General features: G+C 36.5%; 3 protein-coding genes across 3 annotated transcripts in view; 1 reads left to right on the forward strand and 2 right to left on the reverse strand.

Moving 5' to 3' along the window:
- Positions 1 to 13,075, forward strand: part of LOC125818750 (putative UPF0481 protein At3g02645) — a 145,993-nt gene that overhangs the window by 111,974 nt on the left and 20,944 nt on the right. The gene's annotated exons all lie outside the window — the stretch shown is intronic.
- On the reverse strand, positions 4,312 to 5,735 carry LOC125818766 (putative GEM-like protein 8). The gene is made up of 4 exons (XM_049498287.1): positions 5,495 to 5,735; positions 5,310 to 5,384; positions 4,647 to 4,921; positions 4,312 to 4,562 (listed from the first exon to the last, which is right to left on the reverse strand). The coding sequence occupies exons 1-4, from the start codon at positions 5,646 to 5,648 to the stop codon at positions 4,380 to 4,382; spliced, it is 687 nt and encodes a 228-aa protein (XP_049354244.1). The 5' UTR covers positions 5,649 to 5,735; the 3' UTR covers positions 4,312 to 4,379.
- Positions 8,609 to 12,980, reverse strand: LOC125818774 (putative GEM-like protein 8). Its single transcript, XM_049498291.1, has 3 exons — positions 12,923 to 12,980; positions 8,876 to 9,150; positions 8,609 to 8,791 (listed from the first exon to the last, which is right to left on the reverse strand). The coding sequence occupies exons 1-3, from the start codon at positions 12,975 to 12,977 to the stop codon at positions 8,609 to 8,611; spliced, it is 513 nt and encodes a 170-aa protein (XP_049354248.1). The 5' UTR covers positions 12,978 to 12,980.

Here is a 13,075-nt window from a genome sequence, read left to right on the forward strand (position 1 = left end):
ACATCATAATATGTAACAGTCGTCTCAGCAGAAATAAGTTTTTCAAAATTAAAAATAATAAAATCTTATTTAAGATTGACAATGTCTCAAGAAAGATTAAGTGGTTTGGCTATATTATCGATTGAAAAAGAACTATTAGAAGAGATTGACTACACAAAATTATTAACAACTTTGCATCTCAAAAAGCTAGAAAAATAGATTTAAAATAAAAATATTTATAATTTTTTAATTTTTTTTAAGGCCTCTATTTGATTTTGGCCTTAGGCCACCAACGGGTTTGAGCCACTCTTGATTATATCTCATCAACAAATAGGGATTATAAGGTACAACCCATTGGTTATTCATCTTCATTTCACTGACCTCACTTGTTCTCCCATCATTTCTTCTTCTGTAAATCAGATATCCATCCTTTCCTTGTATTGTATTGTTGTTGAATGTTCGGGGGTAGTGAAACTTACATTGCCCATCTTTCATGCATGGGCTTGTCTTATGTTTTTCCCCGCAAGGTCCATGCATCATATGTTTGGTAACTAATGCATACAATTGTGAATGTGTTGCATTATCAGGGATTTCTGCACTAATATATCTGTCATACTCATCTGCTGATCGTATCTTATTACCTTCTTTAAATATTAGAAGTAGATGTATATGTGGCAAGCCACTCTTCTGGAATTCTACCACAAAAAATGTGCAGCAATTGGATCGAATATTTCTTTTTTGAAAATTTGGTCTTTCAAGTCTTGCAATTTCGCTCTAAACACTTTGTTAATCAAATCAGGCCGGTCTTGAGCGAGTTGTCCTGCACCCAGTTCTTCTTGAATCTCAGTCCATTCTAGGTTACATGTCATGGTTTTGAATAGATCTGGTCTTCCAAAGTGTTGAACCAATGCCATAACATTCATATAGCATCGTCGCATATCTCTAGGGCCTCCAATGAATGATCCTGGAAGTAATACCCTTTGTGCTACCTTGTCTCCTCTGCACTCGCCGGACGTGACACTATCAACAATACCTTGGAGTATCTCCCTTCTATAATTTGATTGCTCAAATCTATAATATTCAAGTCTAGTTGTTTCTATTTTAATGTAGATATCCACAATAAACTTCTGCAACAATCTCCCGCATAGTAATAATATGGATTTGTCACCCGTTCGGACTTGGAGTTTATAACAATAATACTCTCTGCAGGAAACACAACCTTTTGTTTCGCGTCATACACCTACAATAATTTAGAAGTACTCGTTATTATTTTGCATAGTATTTACTTAGAGATCTGTAATAGGCTGAAATATGTGGAAGAAGTTATTCACGACAAATAGCTCATATGTTTTTTTTGGTATAAATATTTTCATCAGGCAAGAGTTTGTACTACTGTACTTGAAGAGGTGCATGAGTCTGTAAATTGCTATTCCTGACTATAATGTATGATAAGAGAGGAATGTCGTAATATTTATATATGACATTAAAGTTAAGTAGTGGTTGTGGATCATGAATGAGTCATCCATGAACGTTGATTTGTTGCTTAGAGGATCCATTCAAATATTTCAATCTGTTACATAAAGCCAACAGTTCTAGATTATATTAGCTTCTCTTATAAGGCCTTACCTTATCTTGCCCTTTTAATCATCTCATCTTGACGTGTAAAGGCAGGATTTGTAGGCCATTTCTGACTTTATGTGGAACATACCATACATGCATGACAAATGATATAATATTTTTTGAGTAATCTAACTTATTTTCTTCTTGACCAACTTTTGCTTTTGAAAAATCATGAGAGAAATGCCAAGTATTTTTAGAAGGTTATTTAAGAACAAAAAGTGATTGTATTTTCTGTTAGAAAAATAGGGAAAAACATTGAAAAAGAAAGAGTGCCTAGTATAATGCAAGCTATCTTACGCTAACTTTTCGGGGAAGTCTTTCTCTGTTACAAACAGATGTGTGTTCAATTTAATCCCTTCACATATTACCAACTTACTCAGAAGCCATTCATCTTGTGAGATAACTAGAGGGAGGAGAAGTTTAGGAATGGAAGAGGGACTTACATATGGTCCCAAGGGAAGTCCTATGTAGATGTCGGGAGGCTAAAGGTGTCTTGGGGGCTTACATTAAGACAATGGAGGACATGTATAATAGAGCCCAGACTCGGGTAAGAAAAGTGGGAGACATGTGGCTTAAAGATGAGTTTCCAAGCTTTTATGGGATATCTTGTCAAATGGAGCCTCTCAACTGGGGGAATGCTTTCTATTTGGCCTTCGATTCGATGATGCCTGTCTCGTTGTGGTAGAATAGTACTCCACCATCCGATCTGTGTCCCGGTCAGTGACAACGGCTGATTGCTTAATCTTATCGGGGTTTTTTACTTCCCTTCCTGTCCCCTGTTCTGTAGAGCGGTTTATCCCTGACTATCTTAGGGGAAGATTTCTCTCTTCTCTATAAAGACACTCGGAACGCAGTTTGATCACAATCAATGGGAATAATCTAACATGAAGATAGGACACATTAATATTCACAAACAAAGACGATACTGAATGGGCTCCTCTGTTGCGCTGTACTGATTGCTTTGAAACCTATTCGGATGGAATGAGATACGATACACTTTGTTTTCTTGTTGTGTGAAAGTGCTTGAGTGACTGTCGGGAAAGTTTTTAGCGGGGAGCGGTAGTCCAACAGATGTCCCCGGGGACACATGGGGAAGTAGTGTTTTAGGATTTGAGGTTCAGGAGAGCTCACCAGGATTGGGAGGTGAATGAGTTTGAAAAGATGTTACTGTTACTGCATCAGCATTGCGAGGCAGTTGACAGGCCCGATTCGACGAGATGAAAGTTGGGAAATGATGGTGTTTTTTCTGTCAAGCCATCTATTAGAAGCTTTTATTGAGAGTTGAGGAGGGTTTTCCTGTTAAGTTTATTTGGATTCCCAAGGTTCCGAGGAAGATGTGCTATTTCACTTTGTTAGCTGCTAGAGGGGTGATCTTGACGTCGAAGAACCTTAGGAAAACAAAAGTTATTTGCATCAGCTGGTATTACTTATGCAAGGAGGCAGGCAAAGACGTAAATCATCTTCTGCTACATTGTAGCTAGGCCACGAGACTGTGGTGGGACATGTTCAGCTGGTTTGTAATGTCATGGGCAATTCCAAGAATTGTGAGATTTGTTGTTTTACTGGAAATCTGGAAGAAGCAGGAGAAAGTGCAGGGCATAGAATGTTGTTCCTACGACATTAATCGAGTTTTTGGCGAGGAGTAGTTGTTGGGTTCTGAAGGATGATTAGAGCGTCATGCGGAAGATTACAATTTGCAAATCATATAGTTGATAAATCAGATAACAAAAACTTATACTAAAAATCAAAATATTATAATATCAAAACTAATATAAAGAAAAACATTGAAACTTTAGAAAGAATAAATCTCCTCATAAACAAGACTCTTAAACGACTACATTGTGAATTTTTTTTTTTGTTTTGTTTTGTGTTAGAAGAAACAAACCTATATTTATAGAGTCCTAAAACCTTTTCTTACTAGAAAAAGAGTCCTAAAAGGAGAGATTAAACCAAATATAAAAGAATATTATATTTTCCTTTCAAGAAAAGTAAAAACATTTATGGTAATGTTTTGTCTTTTTTTTAAGGAAAAATAAATCTTAAGTTATGGTAAGAAAATCAGGACAAAACCCTAACAGTAGTCTCCGATCCCTTATTTGTTTTTTTTTTGCACCCATGTAGTTACGGGTTGTATAGAGGATTGGGCGTCTTTTGTATAGAACCATATCTTTGTGTAGGTCCTTTACTGGTAGGTATACCTCTTGTATATGGCCTTTTTTGGCCTTGTTAATAATGAAAATATTTACCGGATAAAAAAAATAAAATTATATCAAATCACAAGGTTCTCATGATCTGTAAGAGATTGATTAGATTCTATATAAAGGAAAAAAAAAGATTTATCCCCCAATTCGACTACCCATCCAAGAGCATTTGGATAATCTCTTTTGACAGCTCAATCCTCACAGTATTAATTATGCAAATTCTGCCTAAGAAATTCTTGAGATGAAAAATATCAAGGGGGCTCCCCTTGTTGGAAACTTTCCATAATATCTTAAATATGTCTTTCGAGGAACAGTGCGATTTGCTAGGAAGTGATCACGATGCGAAGTCCCAAAAGATGAATTAACCTTCTGACTGCATTACTTTCACAATAAGTCTATACATTTGTGTTAACAGCTCAAAGCCTAAAACACCTAAAATCTCCTTTGAGCGAAGGAGCTAACTACAAGTTTGAACAGATCTGTACATTCGTTTTGCATCAACATTTTATATTGATGAATGCAAGTAAGAAGAAAAAAAAAGAAAAAAAAAGAAAAAAGAATGGAAAATATGTTGTCATGTTAGCTGCTTGAAGTACTTGAAATTGCGTGGTGCAGATATCTCAGAGTCTTTTGATGATTAAGGAATCCCATAAACCAGAACTCAAAATCATCCTCTGTAATTACTTGTATATACTTCTGTGATGGTTTTTCCCTATTTTCACTCTCTTTTGCTTTCATTGTCTTACTTATTGGGATCGATACCTGCAATTGTGAACCGGCTTATTAGATTATGCTTTACGTGGATACAAATTTAAGAGTCGGAAGAAAAAACGAGAAAAGTGGTACCTTATAGTAGATTCTAAGCAACTTTCCAGTTGGAGATAAGAACTTTATTAATCTCTCACTGCAGAAAGCAATCTTATCGGTAGAGATGAAGAGGAGGCCTGCTATTGGACCATCTGTCGTTGATAAATAGCATTGAGAAACATTCAATAGCTCTTCATCATCTTTAACTCTAAACTTCTGCTTGAATATTTTCTCCAACCCTCCTACTTGAAGAATTTTTGCTCCAAGGCTCAATTTTCCCTTCACAGTTTCCGTTAGCTTCGGGCTAAGGCTCACTGCACATTTAAAGTTGAAATATTAAGGACTTCACACCAGTACTTTCTGTCATGCATGTAAATAGTGCTTATTGCACAAAATTTTGTACATCTTGACTCCCTTTATCTGTTGTCATGAGACTTACACTTATGTATTGCCATTATTGACTTGCAAAAACTGTTGTCATTATTTGCAAGTTGATGTTTGGCGCCATATTTATAAATATTGAATATCAGTGTTTGAAATAGTCATAAAATTATTTTAAAACTTATTTTAGGAATTTTTCTAGTGAGATGATTGTTTTCAATCACAATACTTCAACTTTGTCGTTTCTAAGTAAACTCATGTCTGCACACAATTTCAACTTCGAAATACTAGTTTTTAACTTCAATAAATATAAGTGCTCACCATGCTCGCGGATGCCTTGTGCAAGACAGTCCATCCTTTCTCCAAGTTTGTTCATCTTACTAATTACAGATTTTCCTGCATATTCAAGAATATTTAATTTTAATGATCTATTCTTAGAGGTTCATTAATACTCTTTATAACTTATAAAAGAACAAGTTGATTATTCTTCGAGGGAAAATACTCACTTTTCTTTATTTTAGGAAAGTGTTTTGAAGTTGCAGATGAAAGATGGTCTTGGCAGGCAGAGAGAGACAGTAATCTTTTTTGCTGCCGTTCAAATGAGCATACTGCTGAACTCATGGGAACACCAACCTCATTTCCACTGAGAAAGTTCTTCATTGTGACTTCTGATTTTGAAGAGATTTGCTATATTGTGAAGGTAACTGAGATATTATTATGTTTTTGTTGATGGTTTAAGAACATTCCTTGCAGCACTATATATATACACAGCAGTTTGGGACAAGTTGATGAATCTTTTAACTACTAGTGGTGCATGAGTCAGCTAGGGTCATCAAAGTAGAATATTTCTCAATTTAAAATGTCTTCTTTTATCTGTCTTTTTAATTACAGTAAACTATCTCATGCTGTCTTAGTTTATTATCAAGATTTGTGTGCACATGTGGTATTGTCAACTTTTGAGTTGGAAGATTTTCTTTATGATGTAAGCTGCTTTTACAAGTTGAGTAAAAGTAAGAGAAGGCTGTTGGTGCATAGTAAAATTATTAGTCTTGTATGACTAAGGTTGACAAGATAATGACACGGATTTATATATGACATTACAGTTAAGTGGTGGTTGTGGGTCATGAATGAGTCATCCATGAACGTTGATTTGTTGCTTAATAAATCAGGCAAAGGAAAAAGAGGATCCATTCAAATATTTCAATCTGTTACATAGGGCCAACAGTTCTAGATTATATTAGCTTCTCTTAAAAGGCAGTTACCTTATCTTGCCCTTTTTATCATCTCATCTTGACGTGTAAAGGCAGGATTTGTAGGCCATTTCTGACTTTATGTGGAACATACCATACATGCATGACAAATGATATTATAGTTTTTGAGTAATCTTCTTGACCAACTTTTGCTTTTGAAAAATCATGAGAGAAATGCCAAGTATTTTTAGAAGGTAATTTAAGAACAAAAAGTGATTGTATTTTCTGTTAGGAAAATAGGGAAAAACATTGAAAAAGAAAGAGTGCCTAGTATATTGCAAGCTATCTTACGCTTACTTTTCAGGGAAGTCTTTCTCTGTTACAAACAGATGTGTGTTCAATTTAATCCCTTCACATATTACCAACTTACTCAGAAGCCATTCATCTTGTGAGATAACTACAGGGAGGAGAAGTTTAGGAATGGAAGAGGGACTTACATATGGTCCCAAGGGAAGTCCTATGTAGATGTCGGGAGGCTAAAGGTGTCTTGGGGGCTTACATTAAGACAATGGAGGACATGTATAATAGAGCCCTGACTCGGGTAAGAAAAGTGGGAGACATGTGGCTTAAAGATGAGTTTCCGAGCTTTTATGGGATATCTTGTCAAATGGAGCCTCTCAACTGGGGGGAATGCTTTCTATTCGGCCTTTGATTCGATGATGCCTGTCTCATTGTGGTAGAATAGTACTCCACCATCCGATCTGTGTCCCTGTCAGTGACAGCGGCTGATTGCTTAATCTTATCGGGGTTTTTTACTTCCCTTCCTCTCCCCTGTTCTGTAGAGCGGTTTATCCCTGACTATCTGAAGGGAAGATTTTTCTCTTCTCTATAAAGACACTCGGAACGCAGTTTGATCACAATCAATGGGAATAATATAACATGAAGATAGGACACATTAATATTCACAAACAAAGACAATACTGAAAGGGCACCTCTGTTGCGCTGTACTGATTGCTTTGAAACCTATTCGGATGGTACGAGATATGATACACTTTGCTTTCTTGTTGTGTGAAAGTGCTTGAGTGACTGTCGGGAAAGTTTTTAGCGGGGAGTGGTAGTCCAACAGATGTCCCTGGGGACACAAGGGGAAGTAGCGTTTTAGGATTTGAGGTTCAGGAGAGCTTTCCAGTATTGGGAGGTGAATGAGTTTGAAAGGATGTTACTGTTACTGCATCAGCATTGCGAGGCAGTTGACAGGCCCCATCCGACGAGATGAAAGTTGGGAAACGATGGTGTTTTTTCTGTCAAGCCTTCTATTAGAAGCTTTTATTGAGAGTTGAGGAGGGTTTTCCTGTTAAGTCTATTCGGATTCCCAAGGTTCCGAGGAAGGTGTGCTTTTTCACTTTGTTAGCTGCTAGAGGGGTGATCTTGACGTCGAAGAGCCTTAGGAAAACAAAAGTTATTTGCATCAGCTGGTATTACTTATGCAAGGAGGCGGGCGAAGACGTAAATCATCTTCTGCTACATTGTAGCTACGCCACGAGACTGTGGTGGGACATGTTCAGCTGGTTTGTAATGTCATGGGCAATTCCAAGAATTGTGAAAGATTTGTTGTTTTACTGGAAATCTGGAAGAAGCAGGAGAAAGTGCAGGGCATAGAATGTTGTTCCTACGGCATTAATCGAGTTTTTGGCTGTTGAGGAGTAGTCTCCGATCCCTTATTTGTTTTTTTTTTTGCACCCATGTAGTTACGGGCTGTATAGAGCATTGGGTGTCTTTTGTATAGAACCATATCTTTGTGTAGGTCCTTCACTGGTAGGTATACCTCTTGTATATGGCCTTTTTGGCCTTGTTAATAATGAAAAATTTTACCAGATAAAAATAAATAAATAAATTATATCAAATCACAAGGTTCTCATGATCTCTAAGAGATTGATTAGACTTTAAGAGATTGATTAGATTCTATATAAAGGAGAAAAACATATTTATCCCCCAATTCGACTACCCATCCAAGAGCATTTGGATAATCTCTTTTGACAGCTCAATCCTCACAGTATTAATTATGCGAATTCTACCTAAGAAATTCTTGAGGTGAAAAATATCAAGGGGGCTCCCCTTGTTGGAAACTTTCCATAATATCTTAATATGTCTTTCGAGAAACAGTGCGATTTGCTAGGAAGTGATCATGATGCGAAGTCCCAAAAGATGAATTAGCCTTCTGACTGCATTACTTTCACAATAAGTCTATACATTTGTGTTAACAGCTCAAAGCCTAAAACACCGAAAATCTCCTTTGAGCGAAGGAGCTAACTACAAGTTTGAACAGATCTGTACATTCGTTTTGCATCAACATTTTATATTGATGAATGCAAGTAAGAAGAAAAAAAAAGAAAAAAAAAAAGAAAAGAGAATGGAAAATATGTTGTCTTCTTAGCTGCTTGAAGTACTTGAAATTGCCTGGTGCAGATATCTCAGAGTCCTTTGATGATTAAGGAATCCCATAAACCAGAACTCAAAATCATCCTCTGTAATTATTTCTATATACTTCTGTGATGGCTTTTCCCTATTTTCACTCTCTTTTGCTTTCATTGTCTTACTTATTGGGATCGATACCTGCAATTGTGAACCGGCTTATTAGATTATGCTTTACGTGGATACAAAATTAAGAGTTAGAAGAAAAACGGAGCAGAGTGGTACCTTATAGTAGATTCTAAGCAACTTTCCAGTTGGAGATAAGAGCTTTATTGATCTCTCACTGCAGAAAGCAATCTTATCGGTAGAGATGAAGAGAAGGCCTGCTATTGGACCAGCTGTCGTTGATAAATAGCATTGAGAAACATTCAATAGCTCTTCATCATCTTTAACTCTAAACTTCTGCTTGAATATTTTCTCCAACCCTCCTACTTGAAGAATTTTTGCTCCAAGGCTCAATTTTCCCTTCACAGTGTCCGTTAGCTTCGGACTAAGGCTCACTGCACAATTAAAGTTGAAACATTAAGGGCTTCACATCAGAACTTTCTTTCATACATGTATTAGTGCTTATTGCACAAAATTTTGTATATCTTGACTCCCTTTATCTGTTATTCATTAGATTTACACTAGTGTATTGCCATGATTTGTCTTGCAAAAACTGATGTCATTATTTGCAAGTTGATGTTTGGCGCCATATTTATAAATATTGAACTTCAGTATTTGAAATAGTCATTAAACTATTTAAGAACTTGTTTTAGGAATTTTTCTTGTGAGGTGATGGTTTTCATTCACAATACTTCAACTTTGTCTTTTCTAAGTAAACTCATGTCCGCACACAATTTCAACTTCGAAATACTAGTTTTTAACTTAAATAAATATAAGTGCTCACCATGCTCGCGGATGCCTTATGCAAGACAGTCCAACCTTTCTCCAAGTTTGTCCATCTTACTAATTAGAGATTTTCCTGCATATTCAAGAATATTTAATTTTAATGATCTCTTCTTAGAGGGTCATTAATACTCTTTATAACTAATAAAAGAACAAGTCGATTATTCTTCGAGGGAAAATACTCACTTTGCTTTTTTTTAGGCAAGTGTTTTGAAGTTGCAGATGAAAGATGGTCTTGGCAGGCAGATAGAGACAGTAGTCTTTTTTGCTGCCGTTCAAATGAGCATACTGCTGAACTCATGGGAACACCAACCTCATTTCCACTGAGGAAGTTCTTCATTGTGACTTCTGATTGTGAAGAGATTTGCTATATTGTGAAGGTAACTGAGATATTATTATGTTTTTGGTTGATTGTTTAAGAACATTCCTTGCAGCACTATATATATACACAGCAGTTTGGGACAAGTTGATGAATCTTTTAACTACTAGTGGTGCATGAGTCAGCTAGGGTCATCAAAGTAGAATATTTCTCAATTTAAAATGTCTTTTTTTATCTGTCTTTTTAATTACAGTAAACTATCTCATGCTGTCTTATTTTATTATCAAGATTTGTGTGCACATGTGGTGTTGTCAACTTTTGAGTTTGGAAGATTTGCTTTATGATGTAAGTTGCTTTTACAAGTTGAGTAAAAGTAAGAGAAGGCTGTTGGTGCATAGTAAAATTATTAGTCTTGTATGACTAAGGTTGACAAGATAATGACACGGATTTATATATGACATTACAGTTAAGTGGTGGTTGTGGGTCATGAATGAGTCATCCATGAACGTTGATTTGTTGCTTAATAAATCAGGCAAAGGAAAAAGAGGATCCATTCAAATATTTCAATCTGTTACATAGGGCCAACAGTTCTAGATTATATTAGCTTCTCTTATAAGGCAGTTACCTTATCTTACCTTTTTTGTCATCTTATCTTGAGGTGTAAAGGAATTCATTGTGCTTATAGTGCTAACCAACGGCGAAGGCTGCTGGGTCGACATTGACATTGAGAGTTTCTGGTATTCCTTTTTATTTCTCATCAAATGAATGACATCTTCTTCTGCCTTTCCACCCAACTCTTTGGTCTTAAGAACACTGGTTTTATGAATGAGTCATTACCCTTCTCCGACCCTGACTGCCCAACCTGAGAGTGGACAGTTAATGCGTTCCACTTATTTAAATCAGTTCTATGGTCGGTCCGTGACCCCTGGATGCCGAAAGTGTCTTTGGGTGATCTCATAGTTCCTACACGGTGGAGATGATGGGGTTGATCTATGGATATTCCTTCCTTTTCTTTTGCTGCATTCGCTCAAAGGGTTGAAGGGAGATAGTGCATCAAGCTTTTCGCAAGGGACAACTTGATCTTCTTTACACGGGTACAAGGACCGCAATCACAACTTTCTTCCTTGGCTATCAAATCTTTAGTGTTGCGATTGCTGCACAAGGCCTGCGGTTGCAACACAGGTATCTCAGATACACAACTATAATTTTTTTTCACTTCTCTAGATTCTCTGTGCAAGAAGATGTATCTCCCTCATTTCTTCCCGTCGTCAAGGTAAGTCATTTTAACTTGATTGAAGCTACACCTAATATAATAACACATGATCTAACTCTCAAATCTTAGATTTTCGGTTGGATTTCCTATCCAGCCAAAACTTCATTTCCGACTTGAGATTTGAACTATTGAGGCAATTGGAGATATTTGACAGTACCGAACGGTGAAGACGCTCTTTATAACTTATGAGCGGTGTGAATATGCTATGGAGATGATATGAAGGGGATGGATAAAAGAGGCTTAAGCATGTTAAGTTCATGCATGTAGAGTAGTCGAGTATTTTTCTCGTTACTGTTCCAATGTTCAGCCGAATACTTTAGCTGAAGATGGAAATCTCCTTGAGTTTCAATTGGTGCGAAGGGTTAGATGCTAAGTGCTTTTCCAATGGCGTAATTGAATTGATCAACGCCCTCTTATATATTCTGATGAATTACAACAACAACGTTAACATACCCGGTGTGATCCCACCTGTGGGGTCTGGGGAGGTTGGGGTGTACGCAGACCTTACTCCTACCTTGTGTGAGGTAGGGTGACTGTTTCCAATAAATATTTTGAATTGACAAAGGTATTATATTTTACAGAGAGATTCTCAAGCAGAACTTGGGCTAGACTTGGTATTAATTATGCAAATTTTGCCTAAATGTTTCTCCAGGTGAAAAGGAAAATGAAGAGGAGCTCCCTTTGTTTGAACCTTAGCATAATATTTTAAATGTGTCTCTCGAGGAGCATTGCGATCTGCTACTCAAATGTTCACTTAGGAAGTGATGACTATGTCAAGTCCCAGAAGGTGAATTAGCCTTCTGACTGCATTAGTTATACAATAAGTTTATACATTTGTGTTGACAGCTACAGCTCAAAGCCTAAAGCCTCCTTTGAGCAATGGAGCTAATTACAAGTTCAAAAAGATCTGTACATTCATTTTTGAATCAGCATATTACATTGATGAATGGGCTTATTAGGAAACAAAATGAAATAAAAAAAGAAAAAATTATCTTCTTCTGTAAGTACTTGTATATACTTAAGGAATCCCATAAACCAGAACTCAAAATCGTCTTCTGTGGTGGCTTTTCCCTATTTTCACTTTCTTTTGCTTTCATTATCTTACTTATTGGGATCGATACCTGCAATTGTGAACCGGCCTATTAGATTATGCTTTACGTGGCTAGAAAATTAAGAGTTGAAGGAAAAATGGAACAGAGTGGTACCTTGTAGTAGATTCTAAGCAACTTTCTTGTTGGAGATATGAGCTTTATTGATCTCACTGCAGAAAGCAATCTTATCGGTAGAGATGAAGAGAAGGCCTGCTATTAGAACAGCTGTAGAGATAAAATAGGATTGAGAAACCTTTAATAACTTTTCATCATTTCTAACACTAAACTTCTGCTTGAATATCTTCTCCAACTTGAAGAATTTTCGCTCCGAGGCTCAATTTTCCCTTCACAGTTTCCGTTAGCTTCGGGCTAATGCTCACTGCACCATGGAAGTTGAGACATTAATGACTTTAGAATTGATTCATTCTATCATATATACATGTAAATTGTGATTCTTGCATGAATTGTGGGACTTCATGACTAACTTCTCTGTATTCTTTAGGCTTACGATTGTGTTTGGCCACAACTTCAATTCGTAATACTGAAGGCATTATTTACAAGTTGAGGTTTATCAGTATTATGCAATAACACGTGAAAATTTTGTTTGAGGAGTATTTGGTATTCAACCACAAAACTTCAACTAAGGCAAAATATTCTTTTTCAATTTTCCAACTTCAAATACTATGTGAGTGCTTACTTACCATGCTCGCGGATGCCTTGTGCAAGACAGTCCATCCTCTCTCCAAGTTTGTTCATCTTACGAATATTCAATCTTAATGATATCTTCTTCAAGGATATTGAGTTGATTCTTCATCAAAAGACGGTGGATCGGAAATACTAACTTTGCTTTATTT

This window comes from Solanum verrucosum, unplaced genomic scaffold (assembly GCF_900185275.1).
Source record: "Solanum verrucosum unplaced genomic scaffold, falcon-dt-bn FXZP01000252.1, whole genome shotgun sequence".
NCBI lineage: Eukaryota > Viridiplantae > Streptophyta > Magnoliopsida > Solanales > Solanaceae > Solanum > Solanum verrucosum.